The 21,238-nt window shown below is 40.3% G+C and overlaps 1 protein-coding gene across 1 annotated transcript in view; it reads left to right on the top strand.

Moving 5' to 3' along the window:
- The window catches only part of cacna1ba (calcium channel, voltage-dependent, N type, alpha 1B subunit, a), a 518,974-nt gene that overhangs the window by 338,546 nt on the left and 159,190 nt on the right, over positions 1-21,238 (top strand). Inside the window, exons 10-12 of the mRNA XM_067969602.1 lie at positions 13,234-13,349; positions 16,107-16,163; positions 18,297-18,386. Coding sequence (XP_067825703.1) covers positions 13,234-13,349; positions 16,107-16,163; positions 18,297-18,386 — 263 coding nt within the window. The remainder of the gene's footprint in view (positions 1-13,233; positions 13,350-16,106; positions 16,164-18,296; positions 18,387-21,238) is intronic.

The following is a 21,238-nucleotide window of genomic DNA, read 5'->3' as shown; positions in this document are numbered from 1 at the left end:
ACAAAGTACTATTATCCAGATTTGTCAGCTGTAAAATCATGTAGTTGGAGGCATTCTGGCCTCTTCTATAATGTCCATCAGATCGATCTTCCATGTTGCTGATAGAAAAAAGAAAAAACAAGTCAACGACACTGCTATTGTTCTCATTCTTCAAATGAAGTTCTTCTCTGTGTAGTGATACACAGAGAGTTGTCCCCAAATGACATTTACCGGACTGTGGAAAAGATTTGTTGCATAATTTTTGAACAGATTAATGATTTCCACTGGGACAGGAGGCAGTATTGTGGTGCTGTGAATGTGAATGGGAAGTGGCAGCTGAGGGTTTGTGGGTTTAACGCTATATGTAAATAAAAATCAGTTCGAGTCGACGATGTTGTGGATCAAATTAAATACAGAGTTTAATGCAAAGAATATGAATTACGAGGTCTCTGTCATTTTTTATTTCATATATTATAGATATCACGTCTCTGCTCTCAAAATTATTGACTGTTTCATAGCTTAGTATTAACATATAACTTTCTGCCAGTCTATTTAGCAGGGTTTGTAGTATCCTGGAATTCAACTGAGGAGATTTGTAAGGTCTGGTTTGATTCCAAGGTCCACTGTAGTAAAGTGTTTATTGCAATTCAATTGAGGTTGTCCACAAGAGTTTAACCCTTCTATCTGTTCACTGCCGCTGTACGAACTTTGGACTCAATTTCATGCAACTATTGTGGCCCAGAATGATATTTGGGTATCATGTCCCTCTGTAATAGAATCTACCTAAAATCATATTTTACAACTTTTAATTAGACCAAGTTTTCGAGAAATAAAGCCACTAGCCATGTGTTATAAAGTAACCTTTCCACCACTAGTATTAATTATCGTCTCATTTTAACATGATTTAGTATGGCTTTTGGCCTGATAGCCTCTTCTTAGCAGCAAGATTTATGGGTAAACAGACTAGTTTAAACTTCATTCCACAACAGTCTTGAATAACATGAGTAAGATTAATTGCTCTCTAGCTCTACAAGGAAATAAAGGTTTAAGAACCGAATGTTGTAATAATTCTGGATATTTTTAAAGGAGCATTGCTGTATCTGGGAGTTATTAGACTTGCCAGGGATGGTCTGTTGTGAAATACAGTTTAAATACCTGCCATATTAGTCTTGCTACATTGTGAACAGTTGTGATGTTGACTTTTAGTCAAATTTCATATATAGACTACAATTTTCTTTTTGTGTCAAACATGATTTATCATTTATTACTATGCTATGACACAATCACAAAAGAAAACTGGCAAACATGTTAAGTGACAGAAAGCAGAAAGTAGTGGTGAATGGTTGTTTTTCAGACTGGAGGGAAGTATACAGTGGTGTCACTCAGGGGGTCAGTAATAGGACCACTGCTCTTTTTTATATATATTACTGACCTGGACTTGGGTAAACAGGGCATAATATCAAAGTTTGCGGATGACACGAAACTCGGAAATGTAGTCAACAGTGAGGAGGATAGAAGCAGACTTCAGGAGGATGTAGATAGATTGGTGAAATGGGCAGACACATGACAGATGAAATTTAATGCAGAGAAGTGTGAAGTGATGCATTTTGGAAGGAAGAATGAGGAGAGGCAATATAAATGAAATGATACAATTTTAAAGGGGGTGCAGGAACAGAGAGACCTGGGGGTGTATGTACACAAATCTTTGAAGGTGGCAGGACAAGTTGAGAAGGCTGTTCAAAAAATCATATGGGATCCATGGCTTTTTAAAGAGAGGCATAAAGTACAAAAGGAAGGAAGTTATGCTGAACCTTTATAAATCGCTGGTTCGGCCTCAGCTGGAGTATTGTGTCCAATTCTGGGCAGCACACTTTAGGACGGATGCCAAGGCCTTGGAGAGGGTGCAGATGAGATTTACTAGAATGTTACCAGGGATGAGGGACTTCAGTTATGTGGAGAGATTAGAGAAGTTGTGCTTGTTCTCTTTAGAGCAGAGAAGGTTAAGGGGAGATTTAATAGAGGTGTTCAAAATGTTGAGGGATTTTGCTGGAGTACATAGGGAGAAACTATTTCCATTGGCAGGAGGGTCGGTAACCAGAGGACACAGATTTAAGTAATTGGCAAAAGAACCAGAGGGTAGATGAGGAGAATTCTTTTCACACAGTGAGTTGTTATGATCTGAAATGCACTGCCTGAAAGGGTGGTGCAAGCAGATGCAATAGTAACATTCAATAGGGAGTTGGATAAATACTTGAAAAGGAAAAATTTGCAGGGCTATGGGGAAAGAGCAGGGGAGTGGGACAAATTGAATAACTCTTTCAAAGAGCTGGCACAGGTATGATGGACCGAATAGCCTCATTCTGTGCTGTATGATTGTATGATTCTTGCATTTATGCCTTCCCAGACTCCGTAGAAGGCATTAATGCCTCGTGAAGTTTTCACACCTATTAATGAGGCTGCTCTCCAGTGGAAAGGATAATAAGATTAATCTTTGCAAACAGCTGTTTTCTCACAATTGCCCTTGTAGTTTTTAGTTTGTATTTAAACTTTGTGCTCTGGGAATGCACTAAGTAAACCCCTATTGATGTCCAGTAATTGCTTCAGTAAGGCAGACTATCACAAGATTACAAATGGTGCCTTTATCAAATCGCTTTCTCCTCCTCAAAGTGACAAATAGAATCACATGGCACACAGACAATACATTTAATATAATTCTAATCATTTTTAGCAGCTTCTAATTTTGACAAAGATATGATGGAGCTTGATAGGAGATTAGATTGAGCAGGACACATACTAATATAATCTGACCGTAATCACTTTTGAATTGACATCATTATATTTGATTGTCTTTGTCCAGTGGCAGAACGTTGCACTCTCGATCCAAAAAATGTAAATCTGAAATCCAGCCATGACTGATGTTCAAATCTGATAACATTCATTTCACGAGTACCACCCCAGAGAAAACCACTCCCATTGATAGTACATGGAGTAATATTGATGGGAGCTGTAGAACTGGTTTGGTAAAGCACATTGTTGTGTGCACCAGGAATAGGGGAGAAGTATAATGGCAAATCTCAGCAGTAAGGCCTCAAAATAAGAAAAGGAACTTCCATTTCATTTGAGCCCATCACCTCCTCAGGACATCGCAAAGCACTTGACGGGTTACTTGAGAAGTGTAGTCACTGTTGTTTTGTAGGCAAGCGCAGCAGCCAATTTGCAAACAGCCTTGTCCCACAAACAATAATAAGGTAAATGACCAGTTAATCAGCCTTTTTTTGGTGATGATTGAAGGATGAATGTTGGCCAGAACTCCCCTGCTCTTCTTTCAATAGTGTTCTGGGATCTTTTATATTCGTGCAAAGAGATAGATAAGGCTTTGGTTTAATACCTCATCTGAAAGCCAGCACCTCTGATTATGCAGTACACCATGAGTATTACACCGACGTGCCCAGGGTAGATTATGTGTTCAAGTCATGGAGTGGGACTTGACCCCATGACCTTCTGACTCAAAGGTGGGAATGCTACTACATTGATACACACGTACATATATATTATTTATATTTCCCCCTAGCACTTTTTCCATTTCCTACTGCCTTCTCTTTACATCAACCTTCCTCCATTAAAGTCTTTTCCAGGGCTGGTATAAGAATATAAGAAATAGGAGCAGGAGTAGGCCATCCGGCCCCTCGCCCTGTTCCGCCATTGAACAAGATCATGGCTGATCTTCTACCTCAACGCCATTTTCCTGCACCATCCCCATATCTCTTGATGCCTTTAATATCTAGAAATCTATCAATTTCTGTTTCGAATGTACTCAATGATTGAGCCTTCACAGCCCTCCGGGATAGAGAATTCCAAAGATTCACCACCCTCTGAGTGAAGAAATTTCTCCTCATCTCAGTCCTAAATGGCCTACCCTTTATTCTGAGACTGTGACCCCTGGTTCTAGATTCCCCAGCCAGGGGAAACATCCTCCTTGCATCTACCCTGTCGAGCCCTGTAAGAGTTTTGTATGTTTCAATGAGATCACCTCTCATTCTTCTAAACTCTAGAGAATACAGGCCTAGTCTACTCAATCTTTCCTCATACGACAATCCCGCCATCCCAGGAATCAGTCTGGTGAACCTTCGTTGCACTCCCTCGATGGCAAGTATATCCTTTTTTAGGTAAGGAGACCAAAATTGTACACAATACTCCAGGTGCGTTCTCACTAAGGCCCTATATGATTGCAGTAAGACATCTTTACTCCGGTACTCAAATCCTCTTGTAATAAAGGCCAACATACCATTTGCCTTCAATGGCAAGTCAAGATTGGATTAGTTTTAACTGGACAGCATTGCTCCTGCCAGTGTTCTCTTTTTTTCTTCCTCCTCCTTTCCCTCCCAAGAGGTTGCATTTTGTTCTGATGCATTTTCCAACTCTAGTGCTCCAGCTGATAACTGTCATGAATGCCAATTCATGACTTAGCTCGGATTTAGTACTTATAAGTTAAATGTTATGAAAACTTGTCTCAGTTTGGGGAGAGAAAAGCACAATTACTGTTAACCATCCTTAATATCTTTCCAAAACCAGGTTTTTAAGCATAATGCTTCTTTTAAATATTTTGCCTGCAAACACTGGAAGGTAACTGTTAAACTTGGCATCTAAATCAAAATATATATTCATCATATAATTTTATTCTAAAATAAAATAAAATGGAACTTGTAAAATAACCTATTGCACTGATTGATATATTAATGCCTTTAAGGAATGTAGAATTAATAAACTTTTGACAAAAACAACTTCAGCAGTGAAGTGGTTTGATGAACATGATTAATTTCCTATCTCGCTTTTTTCTGTTTTTCAATTTATCTCCACTTATTTTGGATTGCTTGCTATTTTAGTTGTCCCAGTGGAATACTTTGTGATATGTGTGAAGTGCTCAACTCTTTGAGGTGCTTTGGCCTAGTATTACATACTGAGATTAGAGAATATACACAGCAGGGTTTCTGCTTCTTAGGACATTGACTATCTAGACTTTCAGATATACAGTGTTACCTGTAGCATCTTTTTCTCAGATGTCTCTGTTCCTTCAAAGCCGCGTTAATCTCTCTATTAAGCATTTAACTTACAATAGTTACTGTTTGAAAGCATCCTCTAGTTTTCTAACTACCTTGTGACTAACTGCAGGGCCTGGAGGTTCCTCTGCATTGGCGCCCAGATACACTAGTGACCTGGATGCAAGCCAATTGTGTGGCTTAAAAGATTGTGGAATTTTGGGCGTAAGTGAGTTCCCTGTGTAACTACAATACAGCCAAGTCTCCTCGATCTTGTCCGTCCGTCCATCAAACCTTCCATCTTGAACTAATCCCCGCACAATACTGGCCACGCCCCCGACTCTCAAATACGAGTATCCTCCCATTGTGTTTGTTCAGGGAGGTCTCTCAACATTGCAACCAGATTTTCAGACGCAGCAGGAAACAAAGTCACTTTTCTGGTCTTTTAATTACAAATTTTTGAGCGTTTAAAAAAAATTATCCTCACTCAAGCCTGCACTGTATTATATGTTTCTTTGAATGCATTTTTATGGCAAAATATAAGTCACATTCAAAATGGAAAAGCTACCACAATTGTAGGTTCTTAAACATGCTGTGCCTAATGTGCATGAATTATGGTTAAATGAGTTGAAACTTTAAAATTTAATACTCAAAGAAGAAATATACTGGTGTGGGTTTGGCATTTACTTGATCATTTACGTTGATTTATGCCCATTTACGTCCATTTTAAGTTTGGGCATATTCTAATGAGATTGGGAGGATACTTGGGCGTAACTTGACATTACCAAAATTGCCGCAATTTCAGGTGCAACTTCAGGGTTGCGCCTAAGGAGGAAGGAAGCTCCAGGCCTAGATGCTCATTGCCTACACTCATCCACGTTCTGGAGTGTTCATACTTTCCTTTAAACAGAGCAACACACGGCAGCATAGGGATGTCACTGCAGTGATACGAGGCAGCACATGACCTGACCCCCCATCGGCAGAAGATCCAAGTACAACAGTTCTGTGTTGTAACTGATCACATGTGGACTCAATGCTTCATATTCCCAGTACCTCCTGATACATTGATGTACCTCTTGCAATTAAATAAAAAGTTATCTGAACATAAGTATTCAACGTAACAATCACATTATAACAAAAGGCATTTTAAACAGTTTACAAAGGTTCTGTAATTGTCAAGTAATAGTCCCAGCCTACCTTTGCTGTTGCTAGACCTTATGTGAAATATAAGAGACCTGCAATATAGTCTCACTCGGTGTTCTCAAGTAAAATTAAAATATTTGTAAATATAATTATGTTGAGCAGGGAGTATCTTTAAACAATTTTGTGAGGTGTTTTAATTATGAAAAATTAGTTGTAGCATCCCCTGGGTGTCACCGAACTTTTGAACTCTACAGGGCTGTGACTGCAGCAGGCTCAATGGGAAGATTTGAGTGAATGTAAAATAGATGTAAATGATAATGACCACAGGGAGGGGAATGGAGGGTTTCTACAAGAGTCAGATTTTTCAATTTTTTTTATTAAATTGACTATTTCAACGTTTAACAAGCTGGTAAAATTATTAATCCTCCTCAAAAATACAAAAGATTTCTGGAATTTCATAGCATCCTAACTATTAATTACTTTCTAATCTTTCACAAATCGGTAATTAATGACAGTCCGATAATTGAAAATTATACTTTGAAAGTGACTGGATTTTAACGATGTGCTACTTATGTGACTGGTCATCCTTGCAACAGTGGGATGAGCACAGTGCCCTTGTTGATGGTGTAAGTATGAATGATGCTTTCACTATCTACATTTTCTATGGTGGTAAATACACCCATGTATGTACTAAATCGGACAGGCCAGAGGTGAGTCCCTCTTCTCCACTTCACATGAGTTTGCTGATCTTAAAAGGGCAATAGCCAGAGTACTGCAATCACTAGAATTCATGGCATGAATTGAATTGTCTGAGTTTCCTGAACTGTGCAATAAAGTATGTTCAACCAACACAGAAACAGAAAAAGCTGGAAATACACAGCAGCTGAGTCAACACTGAAAGAGAAAGGATAGGTTCATGTCTCAGGAGTGTTCTGATGAAGGGTTACAGATGAAAGATTAGCTTTCTCTTACAATTTCATTTGCTGACTGAGCTGCCATGTATTTAAAGCATTTTCTGTTTTTATTTCAGATTTTTAGTAATCATGGCTTTTCTCCTCTGTGTTTTAACTGCTGATTAACATCTTCCAGGATTATTTGGTGAAATGTTCTTGACCTTATCTTAGAATGTATAGTATGAAGTCTGTGCCTGAGATTCTGCATCTTGGTTCCGAAGTTGGTTTATTGCTTTGCAATGTGACCATTCATCATCATGGCACATTTGTTGGTTGCCCATTCCAACCATCTTCAGCCAGAAGTGCCGAGTGGATGATCCATCTCGGCCTCCTCCCAATATCCCCACCATCACAGAAGCCAGTCTTCAGCCAATTCGATTCACTCTACGTGATATCAAGAAACGGTTGAGTGCACTGGATACAGCAAAGGCAATGGGCCCCAACAACACCCCAGCTGTAGTGCTGAAGACTTGAGCTCCAGAACTAGCCGTGCCTCTAGCCAAGCTGTTCCAGTACAGCTACAACACTGGCATATACCCGACAATGTGGAAAATTGCCCAGGAATGTCCTGTCCACAAAAAACAGGACAAATCCAATCCGGCCAATTACCGCCCTATCAGTCTACTCTCAATCATCAGCAAAGTGATGGAAGGTGTCATCGACAGTGCTATCAAGCGGCACTTATTCACCAATAACCTGCTCGCCGATGCTCAGTTTGGGTTCCGCCAGGACCACTTGGCTCCAGACCTCATTACAGCCTTGGTCCAAACATGGACAAAAGAGCTGAATTCCAGAGGTGAGGTGAGAGTGACTGCCCTTGACATCAAGGCAGCATTTGACCAAGTGTGGCACCAAGGAGCCCTAGTAAAATTGAAGTCAATAGGAATCAGGGGGAAAACTCTCCAGTGGCTGGAGTCATACCTAGCACAAAGGAAGATGGTAGTGGTTGTTGGAGGCCAATCATCTCAGCCCCAGGGCATTGCTGCAGGAGTTCCTCAGGGCAGTGTCCTTGGCCCAACCATCTTCAGCTGCTTCATCAATGACCTTCTCTCCATCATCAGGTCAGAAATGTGGATGTTCGCTGATGATTGCACAATGTTCAGTTCCATTCACAACCCTTCAAATAATGAAGCAGTCCGAGCCCGCATGCAGCAAGACCTGGACAACATCCAGGCTTGGGCTCATAAGTGGCAAGTAACATTCGCGCCAGACAAGTGCCAGGCAATGACCATCTCCAACAAGAGAGTGTCGAACCACCTCCCCTTGACATTCAACGGCATTACCATCGCTGAATCCCCCACCATCAACATCCCCAACCATTGACCAGACACTTAACTGGTCCCGCCATATAAATACTGTGACTACAAGAGCAGGTCAGAGGCTGGGTATTCTGCGGCGAGTGACTCACCTCCTGACTCCCCAAAGCCTTTCCACCATCTACAAGGCACAGGTCAAGAGTGTGATGGAATACTCTCCACTTGCCTGGATGAGTGCAGCTCCAACAACACTCAAGAAGCTCGACACCATCCAGGACAAAGCAGCCCGCTTGATTGGCACCCCATCCACCACCCTAAACATTTACTCCCTTCACCACCGGCGCACAGTGGCTGCAGTGTGTACCATCCACAGGATGCACTGCAGCAACTCGCCAAGGCTTCTTCGACAGCACCTCCCAAACCCCCGACCCCTACCACCTAGAAGGACAAGAGCAGCAGGTACATGGGAACAACAACACCTGCACGTTCCCCTCCAAGTCACACACCATCCCGACTTGGAAATATATCACCGTTCCTTCATCGTCGCTGGGTCAAAATCCTGGAACTCCCTTCCTAACAGCACTGTGGGAGAACCTTCACCACACGGACTGCAGCGGTTCAAGAAAGCGGCTCACCACCACCTTCTCAAGGGCAATTAGGAATGGGCAATAAATGCTGGTCTCGCCAGCGACGCCCACATCCCATGAACAAATAAAAAAAAAGAAGCATTTAACATTTTAACATTGAATGACTAGAATATTGCAACATTGACACATGCAGGGCGCTAAATTGGGCTGTGTAGCGCCCATTGTTTTGGTGCTACACTGTCTCTCCGACATCCAAGATGACGTTTTGGACGGCATGCACGTTTCCAGCATGACGTGCGCCGGACGCCATCTTGGTATAGGAGTTAGCACAGGCGAAGATAACGAATGCTGGAATCATGTAAATTAGGGAGAAAATGGCTGCAATCAGTGTGCAACGCTGATTTAAAGTGATAGACACCATTTAGGGACTGAACGCTCAACTCAACGTATAGTCTTAACCCTGACCATCTGAACGTGTCTTAGAGTGCCTGGAGGACCCCCACCAGCACTATTTAAAGGGACCATGCAGGATTTACAGTTTAGTGGCTGGATTATTGCTTCAGACTGCCAAGACATTTGTAACTGTTTTTGGAGGTCACCTAGACTTGAATACTAGGACGCGGGGACATCGCCTAACATTTAGAGCCAGGACATGCAGGAGTGAAGTTGGGAAATGCTTCTCCACACAAAGTTGTGGGAGACATTTGGAACGTTTTTCTGTAGACGGCAGTTGATGCTCGGTCACTTATGAATGTTAAATCTAAGATTGATAGATTTCTGTGAACCAAGGGTATTAGGGGATATGGGGCTAAGGCGGATATATGGAGTTAGGTCACAGGTGCACCATGATCTCGTTGAATGGTGGAACAGGCGCGAGGGGATAAATGCCACTGCCACTTGCTGCCTCCTGATATGCGCCACCTTCTCCTGCAAGAAAGTGGGACGTGTGTCTGGGTGATGTGCCTGTCATGGTTAAATAGCTGCCAGTGTGTGTGGCCTGTGAGTTGTCGGTGGGCGGCTTGCAACAGTGATAATTTGTAAGTGTGATTGGAAGCATCTGGTTGGAATAGTTGAGTACTGATGGAAAGAGTTTGTTGGTATGTGGGTAATGGGGGGTGTGGTGCGTGGTGCAGTTGGTAGGAGACGCCACTTGACAGTTGACCGCACTCACCTTGACCACTCATGTCAAAGCATTGGACTTCTTCCTGCACTGCATCCATGTTCATGTGCTGTGCGCCTGGCATTGACTTCATCCCCTCCTGCCTCCCACTGCCTTTTGGATATATGTCTGGAGAGCCTCTTGCCCCCCACTTCCCCCCACCCTGGCGGATATAGGATGTCCTTCCTTCTGTCCACCTCTTGTACCAAGGTCTCTAGTGCATCAGCAAAGAACCTTGGTGCATGCACTCTCGCAGGCCTGGTACCAACTCAGATCGGCAGATTGGTGAGGTCTGGTGTGCAGATCGGAGGATGTGGGATTTAGTAGTGTGCAACCTTAATTCCATGTTTTAACAAAACTCATCAGTGTGTAAACATAGGGATGGGACTTGCATTTGTGTTTTACGTGTACGATGTCTGATCTCCATTCAGACGCCGTGCAGACAGTAGACTGTTATTTTCAGCAAATAACAGGTACCAGCTACCTTTAAGAGATTTCTGAGTAACATCCTCCCTTTAAGAGATTGAGCTCCCCCTGGTGGTGGAAAATGCAAATTGCTTTGATTCCACGTGGAAGGCCTGGAATGGACCGTTGATTGTTGGGAGTCCTCGGGTGGGCCGAAACTTGCGTCCTGCCTGTGCAGGGGTCATTGGCCGTGGGGTAATAACACATCACACTGCCTACACCCAAAAATGGCCCCTTTCCAATTTTTTTCCCCCTGCATTTCCTTATGAAGACCTAGAGTAACCAGGATCTTGAATTGATAGAATTCTCAAATTCAGTAGCAAGACATGTGGATGGAAAAGAGAGATGATAGCTTTCATCTCAAGGACCTTAAATTGAATTCAGCTTGAACAGATGTAGGATAAAAGTTTCTTTTCTCTGGCTGTCATAAAAGAGCTTGAGAAACATCACTTGGACGATCTTCAGTTAACTCCCAAGAAAATTCTTCATCCATAGTTTAAATCCTCCTTACAAAAGGTTTAATATGCACTAATTTAGTCATTTCAAAAAAAGAAAGCACGCTAGATTAAATTGGCCCTGTTGGTGAGTAAGGGAGTGCTCTTTTGGGATTAGGATTTGTCCGCATTGTTATGGTCCATGAGGAGGACATTCCACTACTTTTTAACTTACTTGGTATCTGACCCTATTGTACTTTCTGCCATCAATTAATGCATAAATATTCCCAGCACTACCAACCTGACAGTTTGAGAAGCGCAGAAAATTGAAAGATTCAAAATAATTTGTGTTTTACACTAATAGATACTAAATTATAAAATGAAAGTGATTAAAATTCTCTAAAAGACAGGATGCAAATGTATTTATGATACTTTTTATTGGTTTGTTTTTTTTAAAAAAAAAACTTGACACTATTTATTTCCCCATTTACTGGGTTGGCACCAATTGCCATCACTTATCCTACTTTAATGAGAAGTGTTCGAAGATTCCCTGCAGTGATTGCCAGTGCTGTGTGACCAGCCATTACTTTTTGATTGTCAGGTTTAGTCATACTTGGCACTCTTTTCCACATACTTCCCTATCTAGCGACATAACTGACAATAGATAAATACTTTACCAATAAAGTTAGACCAGTTGAGGTGACAGGCAGTGCTGGGACTGAAACTCTTAAAGTCAGTTAATCAATCTCGTGAGCTATCCAGCTCCCCCCAAAATGTTATCTTCTGCTTCCTATCTTGTCTATATCTTTTATATTTATATTTTCACCTTATATTTTCAAGACTGATATACAATGTTTTTGTTAAAATTAAGATAGCATTGGATCATTTGGAGAAAGTATTATTGACCATTACTGTTAAAAATTTGGGATGTAATAATAGCATGCACTTCTGGGATGTTTGCGTCTTTCCCATCAATGCTCCTTCAATCTTTCCGAAGGTGCAACAAGCGAACACTTGGGGAGATAAGGCCTGATATGAATTGATAGCTACATTATTTCATGTTAAAGTGAACATACAGAATGGCAGTTATGATTGAACTCATTTAATTCAAACAGTACAACCTTGTCTTTGCCTAATGATGGAAAATAAAGAACATGCATGCTTCCCCACATCAGTGGGTTGTTTTACTTGGCTTAAAAAAGATGATTTTTAACAGTTCTTTCAGCAATTCTGACCTCTTAGATTCCACAAAAGTCCTAGCTAATTCCTCATTAAATGCCTGACTACCTGTACAGCATCCTATATCAAACAGCCTCTCTACCAGCCTATGTTGCAGTCGAAATCTCATTTCACAGAAAAAAAGGATCTAATGCTATCCAATTGTGTCCCGTTCTGCACTTTAGGAAAGATGTGAAGGCCTTAGAGAGGGTGCAGAAGAGATTTACTAGAATGATTCCAGGGATGAGGAACTTTAGTTACATGGATAGACTGGAGAAGCTGGAGTTATTCTCCTTGTAACAGAGAAGGTTAAGAGGAGATTTGATCGAGGTATGCAAAATCATGAAGGGTCTGGACAGAGTAGATAGAGAGAAACTATTCCCATTGGCGGAAGGGGACATAGATTTAAGGTGATTGGCAAAAGAACCAAAGGTGACATGAGGAAAAACTTTTTTACACAGCGAGTGGTTAGGATCTGGAATGCACTGCCCATGGGGGTGGTGGAGGCAGATTCAATCATGGCTTTCAAAAGGGAACTGGATAAGTACTTGAAAGGAAAAAAATTGCAGGACTACGGGGATAGGGTGGGGAGTGGGACTAGCTGGATTGCTCTTGCGTAGAGCTGGCACAGACTCAATGGGCTGAATGGCCTCCTTCCGTGCTGTAACCTTTCTATGATTCTATGAATGCAATGGGCATGTTGTACTTTCTCGATTGCCAAGACAGGTTAACAAATTGCTTATTTACAGTCTACAGGGAAACATCATCAGAGCTAACTCATCAGCATCTTAACTACTTACTGACTCAGCCTTTTTTTTAAACTCGTCTGAATATACTATGCTTTTAAAAACCGAACATTAAAAGTAACTCACTTTTGTTCAAATTCGCTCTGTGGATAAATGGTCAAAAAATCCTGAAAGGTGCCAATTATCTCTCATACAGTATTACTCGATTGCTCACTTTTGTTGCACAAAGCAAGAGAAATTCTATTTTTATCTTGCAGTGAGTTTGCAAAAGAACGGGAAAGGGTGGAGAACAGGCGTGCATTTCTAAAATTAAGGCGACAACAACAGATAGAACAAGAATTCAACAGATACTTGCGCTGGATCCATATAGCAGGTGAGCTTGTAAAGTTCAAAGTTGGGATGTTTATTTCTCTGAGAAAATTTGTAATCTTACTACAATAATTATTTTATAGTTGTATCACATATTGTCTGTGGGAATCTTAGTGGCCAATTTGTTTGGTTTTTTTTGTCCATCGCTTCACAGATATGGAGGTCATAGGTTTACAGCAGGCAAACTGAGGGATGCCAGATTTCTGTACTCTAGTTGGGCAGAGGGGGAGATAAAGGAGAGAGTTGGAAATAAAGCAAGAGAACCATGGACAATTTAACTGATTCCACTCTTTTCTCAGTTTGTTCTCACTTATGTACAGAATGAAGCATCCAGAAAAATACACAACAGTGTACAGCAAAAATCCAATTATGGAGTGGGAGCACTGATAATTAGTAATTAACACTTCATCAAATAGGGGAGAGGAACCATTGCAATAGCAAAGTGAATGTGGTGGGACAATGGAAAGCCAACAGGAAGTAAAGGAAAAGTCAAGGCAGTGAGTTGGAACACCCCACAACAACACACTACTGAAGACAAGAGTGAGATAAGGCCATCATTTGTATCTATCTGTAACAGTACAGATGATATGGAGGGTTTTCATTCTCAGCTCTAGCTTAACTTCATGCCTTAACAGTAAACCAGTTCAACTTCAAAGGAATTTCCAGGACTTTCTGTTCCCGTGTTGCTCTTTAGTGATTACTTTGGATCTTTGATAAAGCACTTGTATTGATTGGTCTGAGATGGAATGATCTTATCTCAATGGGTTGCTGGTAATCTTATTTTTTATGGGTTGTCTGTATAAGGATTATCTAGGTTTGACCCCCTTGCTTAGTTCTACTCACAAATAGTGTCCTCCGAAACATTGTTTTGTCTTGCTTTAGACAACATCACTAAATTTGTTTAAACTTCTTGTGCAAAGTCACTGCTTAGTATCTCTTGTTATAATAATGAAAAATTAATATAAGGGAGTGCTATATGCTGTCTTACTCTGGTATACTGTGGGGAATAGTTTGTGTTTTAATGATCAGATAAAGGTATTTGATTTACCAATTGACACAATTACCAATGGTATGAGTGAATGACCATTTCTCATTCCTTATTTTGTTCTTAAGCATTTTTTTCTTTTTCCCACTGAAGTTTATTTTTAATCTTGAATCTCTAGCCAGCCTTCTGAGAAACATATTCTGACGTGGAATTCTCTGTTATTTGCTGTGATGCTTAAAAAAAACTGCCCAACTTACAAAAGCTAAGCTTATAATTCTCACCATGAGGGCAAGCACTCTCAACCAGCAGAGAACGATAGCTGTTTTCAAAGCAGTTTAACATTTCCGTAAAGAAATTGTGCTAGTTTTCTAGTTTTTTGTGATGGAACATTGGCATGCCAACAAAATCTGTTCTGTGCCACAGCAATTAAAATATTTGTTCCACTTGCAGAATTAGTAATTATTATAACATTTTGTGCACTTGGAGGAAGTTAAATCATTCAAATTTTACATGAGGTGAAAGAAATCAGCAGGTCTTAACCTTATAGATTTATCAAAGAAATAAAAGATCTTTTAGCCTTCAGTTGCTCAGAGGAAAATCTTAAGCATTTTTCAATAGAATTTCTCTAAAATTAAACAGCAGTGCCTGTCATATTGAATTAATTAAATCCATTGATGAGGTTGGCAATTCATTTTGAAAACGGTAAAATAAATAACGAGTGGGCTTCAATTTTTGGATAATATGACCTTTTGAAACAAAATGCTCTATTACTAAATTTAGAACCAAAGTGTGATCTTATGTGTGGTTGTGATATTGTAGATATTTTTTTCATAGCTGAAAGTTTTAAAAATGAAAATTTATATCCCTAGAAATAACTCTCATGAAATGAAAGAACCTTTGACAAAATACCAGTAAACCTAGTCAAAGTGCAGCCAATTGTCCTGAATCTCATTGATTGTTCAGTAGAATATTTAATGCCCGTGTTTGAAAAGCAAGAGATTTTCTTTGAGTCACAAGTTCTTATTTTGCCAAAAATTGCATTCACTGATTGGTATCTGTCACATTTATAAGTCAGGTACTTACAGATGTCTTAGAAACTAGATATTTAATTGCATAGCTGCATAGAAAGCTTGGAACGAAAAGGCCATTCAGCCCATCAACCCACAGCCAGTGCATGACTATCTCACTTCCCCATTCTAAATGTCTATATTCTCATCCTAATCCCCATGTACATAGATGGTATGGGAACTATCTAAATTCCAGGTTTGTACTGTTGAAGGTTCAAATCATGGCTGAAGTTGAATTTCCAACTTCCATAATTTGCATTTGATGGATTTTAATATATTCTCTGGTATTGTGATCCAACATATACAGTCTGCATTGACACCAGAGATTTAGAACGGTTTTAAGCTCTGCTTAGCTACTCTGCACGCTGGTAATTTACATTGAGATGTGTTAACTCACAACGAGACAGAAAAGGGCTCAAATAGGGATGAAATCTATGCAAATATTATAATTGCAGAAGCTAGTGGATGCAAATGAAAGGTGTCTTCTTGATGTGTTGAACAGACAGGTATACTTTTAAGTACATCAGTCGTTCAGTTGATTTGCATTTATACTCTATCACGCGACTCACAACCACAGTGAAGGCCGAGAATCTATACAGCCACGTGCAGATTTACTTCATCAGTTGAGTAGTTTTATGTTTGTCAAATGGATCACCTAATGCTCGAAATACTGCACATTTCAGCCTTCTTTTCTTGCATCTTGTTTTAGAGGAGGTCATGTTGGCAGAAGAGGACAAGAATGCAGAAGACAAGTGTGCTTTGGATGGTATGTGCACATTCTGTTAATTGCAGTGGTGATAGGTAAAGAGCACCTGGTTCAAAGCTATTCCAAAGAATGAACCTAATGGATTTTATGCCATTGTTAGTTATTTTAACCTTATGCAGCCACCCTTTTATTATATTTGTTCCACACATACAACCTCCCGGAGACATTTGTCTTAATGAGGCACATTACTGCCAAATACTTGGAATTTCATTTGTCCCGAATGCGTTTACATGACTTCATGAGCCGTGGTGCCAAATGGTCACTCTTTAAGTGTGACCCTAGATGGTGACTGGCAGCATTGACTGTGAAGGTCATCACAGCTGAGCTTGATCCGCTCAACATCTCAACATGTATTTGCCAACATGATGACTGGGTAACAATCAGAGTGGGGAATATTGGCTGATTCAGGCAATGACGCTGAGGCCAATTATGAAGCCCTGCCTGTCACTTAGGCTAACATCGACCAACTCAGCATGACTGGGGTTCAAGCCCGAGACTTTCAGGACCTGTGTGGCCCACTCCACATTGGGCAACATTATTAACAGACCCACCGAGAAGCCCATGACGCTTGAATTTGACAAATGACTATTGATATCCATGAAAAGTACTTTGAAACGCAAAGTACTCATTACATCTCTTATGGTTGTACAGTGGTTTGCAACTTTGCATGAGTTCAGCAGGATTGATGTATGGGTATCCAGAATCAGCACTGAGCAAGTCCAGCCTGAGGAAGAGATCTGGTAAAAGAAAAGAAACTTAAATCTTCTGTCATGATCTTCAGGTCACGATTTTATTTCAGCTGTTAATCCAGTGCTCTGGGGATGGCAGGAAAGTAGATTAATGCACTTTATTCAATCACCCATCCCATCCCAAACAATGATGCAGTTCTGTTCAAGCAAATTTGAACTAACATATGTATTGTAACTGGAGGAAATGGATCCCTACTTCCAGATTTGATGCTTATATCAGAATATGAGGGATTCCCACATTTTGTTCAACTGGCACAGGTGTCACAAGGGTGGCTGAAGGGTAACTGCTTGAATGAATTGGGCGAGAGGGGGTGGTGATGTTATTTGCTTTATTATAATTGGGAAAAAAAATCTAGAGAAATGTCATAAATTAATAAAAGAGACCTGCAATGCCAAAGGTGTTAATATTATCCAGCAGTCTAATTCAGAAGGCTTGGGCTCCAGGTTGTGAGAAACCATCAACCCAGGATTTGGTTTCCAGCAGATTGACTGGAGCTGTAAATGTCGGACCTGTGTTTGGATGGTAGGTTTTCATGTTGAAATCCCACCTGCTGCACAGCAGTCACCACTTCTGAGACATGACTGCATGTCTGGCATACTGGACAGGCAGCTGCTCCACCAAGCTCTGCCTTTCAAGAGCCGAGACCTTTGTATTGACTTGAGTGCTTCCTCTTCATAATCACACTTCAAGTTTTGAATGTAGGAAACTGTTAGAGGTGAAGCTTGGAATAGTGCCGTTTCTGCAGCTTTTGAACTCAAAAGACAAATTCTGAAAAAGATTTGTATGAATCATCACTGCTTACAGCCTTTCTTTATTGCAAGAAAAATCACATGTTTTGTTAAGAGTAAGCAGCTTTTCATCATCTGGAGAGCATATTAATGTGATCTAAATACATCAGGTCAGCTATTGTAGCTCAGTGTACACTGACTGAAAGCACTAGATTGATCTGAATGCTAAATGGCCTGGAACACACTGTATGTAGAATTAGATAAATATGCAAAGTGGTGGATTGCTGGAAAATTTCTACAGACACCTTTATATGTGATTGACTACCAGTTTTGATCTCTAATAACGAATGGATGATTCTAGCTATGTCTTGTAAGATAAGCAGGAATGCTGTTCCTCCAGTTAGCAATGCAAAAATAGAGAGGATATCTATTGGTAACATTTGACGCGATGAACTCACCTTAATAAACTGCTGCGCCACCAACTAATTTTAAATTGGAAAATCAGAGGACACACAAATCTCCTAGTTAGGAAAAATCTTGAGCTTGCTCTGATTTTAACTAACCACCCTTTTTTTGTGTAATAAATGCATGTCATGTAAGATTAAGATGGAGCTAAGCAGATTGACGTCGCTGTAACATTTGGTTGCTTACACAGTTTTAAAGAGAGCAACAACGAAAAAGAGTAAGAATGACCTGATTAACGCCGAGGAGGGAGAAGATCATTTCACAGACATCTCCTCAGTGGGTGAGTAATATCCCTTGAAGCCCTTCTCATTTAATTTTAGTTGGAGGGTTGTGATGTCCTCGGCGAGCTTTGTATTGAAAGACGTTTTGCTGCCAGAGAGTTCCAGGATGTAGAGTTTTAAATATTCTTCTAGTTTTAGCATGTTCAGTTTAAGAATAAGAGCAAAACTGTCCATGTTGGCATTGTTTTATTCCTATTAGTCCTGAAATCCATTAGTGAGGGAGAGGCAGGGTTGGGGAGAAGGTGATAGAGGCCTTGCATCCACTGTTCTTAAGGCATCTGAAAGGACTATGCAAAATGATTGGTTTATTGACTGAATTGCTAAGAACTAATCTTTCCTTTTCTCGTTATATGGCTCTTAGATACTTTCTCTTGTTGTCACCGCTCTGTCTGCCTGTCTTCCTCTTTCTATAACTTTGTCCTCTCTCTGTCTCCTCTCTTTTCTGTATATTTCTCACTCTCTTTTCTGTATATTTCTCACTCTCTGCGTAAGTTTGTTTGGTCACATTTCTGTCTATGTTTTTTCTATATTTCTGGCTTTCCCTATGCCTGTCACACATTTTGTTCCAATCCTCTCATTTTGTGTTTTTTCTTTACCTTCTGAATTTGCTTTGCTGCTTCCTTCTTTCTAATCGTTCCCTTTCTCCTTTTGATTCTCGTTCTGTATTTTCTTCTAAACAGCCTTTATTTAATCTTCTATTTAAATTTAATTTCCAAGACCTGGCTGAACTCAGAGAAGATGGGAAATGTGGATCATGCCACGTTGAGCCTGGCTTAACAGCGAGAGTCTGAGTGGACTGTTCTCAGAAGGGAAGGGGAGAGTCAGGTAGGGCAGGACAGAGTGGCTAAACAGGTTATGATGTGGCCATGCAGGAGAAATAGTTTAGCCTTCAATTGCTCAGAGAAAAAAAAATGATATATTTTTCATTATACTTTCTCGAAAATTAAATGCCATCTCCTGATAGCATAAAATCACTGCTGCATATCGTAACACAACCAGTTATATGACCTTATTTAAGTATTGTTAAATGTGAAAAGTACTGCAAATTAGATCAGTTTCATTGTATTATTTAAAAAGTACTGTGATCCAGCACCATCTCCCATATCTGCCCCTATACCCCATGCTATTTGTTGTGAGAAATGAAATACAACTATGTGTATTGTGTCATTGACCATAATTAATGCACATCGTCCGATCTCTACTGATGCTATTATTAAATCAGTCATTTGCATTATTTTAATGTTTATGATAGAGCATTGTTATTTCCAGAGACAATGTCTACGCAAGGATAGTGGGATTTGTGTGTGTGTATATATATCCATATAGGCCGCACTTCACATGTCAAACTTTTTGCCATCTCTACAAAACTTTTTGCTATCTCTACAAAAAAAAAGTGAAAGAAAGCAAGTGATTTCCTGCTGCTTTTTATGGACCTCAGAGAAAGGCATCTAACTAATCTCAAGATCTTATTTTCAGCAATTAGATTTTGTGGCCTTTAAGTGACAGGGTTTCACCCGAGCAACAGAATAATACATTACACAATATATGCTTCTGTCATTTTCAAACCGCATATTCTCCAACTTACCATTAGCCAGGCTGTGGAAGACTCACTTATTCAATTGACATATGGGAGCACTAGAAGGAGTGGTCGTTTTAAAATAGATTTGGAGGGGTTTCACCTCCCCCTGTAGCACAGTGGCTAACGTATTCATATAGCATTCCTATGTGTGTTATTTTAACAATGTTGTTAGCCAATCTGTTTAAATGGATAATGTCTGTAAAAATGGCACACAAATGGATTTTATGAGAATGTGTGAACTAGTTTGCTGACAGAGGAAGTGGCAAAGAACCATCATGGCAGCACTGCAATGTTGGATGGGCTTCACTTTAATACCCGAGGACCTGGATGTTTAGACACTGCCAGATGCTTGGTGGATATGCCCAAAATATGTTTTCCAGCCTTGACTTTAGCAGTGATCCCATTGGTTAACCCACAGTGCCATCCACAGCATCCAAGAATTCACTTTGTAAGCTTTCTTTATACTGCAAGGCAAAAACCATTGATCTGCGAGTGTTATTTTAATGGAAGTCCATATCTCACTGAAATAGATGGAGGTAGCCTGGTAGTCCAGGCTCTACAGCAGTTGATCGTCATGGGTTTAAATCCTAGGCTGCCTGTCACTCAAATCCATGTACCTCAGTCAGGTGAATATTTTCAGTTTTCAGCCTTGTTATTCACTGGAATGTGGTACAAAAGCAATGCATTTAAGGGGGGGCATTTTAGTGGTGCAGAGAGACAAATGTGTTTTGCTTAATACTTTAGTTCAATATGATTGCCAGCTGCATGCAACTGGCACTGATGGCTCAGACCGACCCGCCCTTTTTAAATGAAAGAGTTTCAGGGTTGTGAGCAACAAGCAATGAGGGATGAAAAATATCTGAGGTGGGTAGAGAAGGATATCATTATAACAATGAAGGTATATTTCAGGAGGTGGGCATCATCCCCCATAAAATTATACATCATTCCTTCAAAGAAAGAACACATTTACATCTATATAGTGTATTTCATGACCTCAGGATGTCCCAAATGCTTCACAGCCAATGCAGTACTTTTGAAGTGAGCCACTTGTAATGTAGGCAAACAATTTGCGGACAACAAGGCCCCACAAACAGATGATCTCTTTTTTTTTTAGTGATGTTGGTTAAAGGATAAATGTTGGCCAGGACACCATGAGAACTCCCCTGTTCCTCTTTGAATCGTGCCATGAGATCTTTTATGTCCACCTTATAGTTTGAAAGAAGTCACTTCTAACAGTGGAGCAGTCCCTCAGTGCTGCACTGACCTGTCAGC

This window comes from Heptranchias perlo, chromosome 31 (genome assembly GCF_035084215.1).
Source record: "Heptranchias perlo isolate sHepPer1 chromosome 31, sHepPer1.hap1, whole genome shotgun sequence".
Classification (NCBI taxonomy): domain Eukaryota; kingdom Metazoa; phylum Chordata; class Chondrichthyes; order Hexanchiformes; family Hexanchidae; genus Heptranchias; species Heptranchias perlo.
The sequence above is the reverse complement of the archived record's forward strand: the minus strand, read 5'-3'. Positions and strand labels throughout refer to the sequence as shown.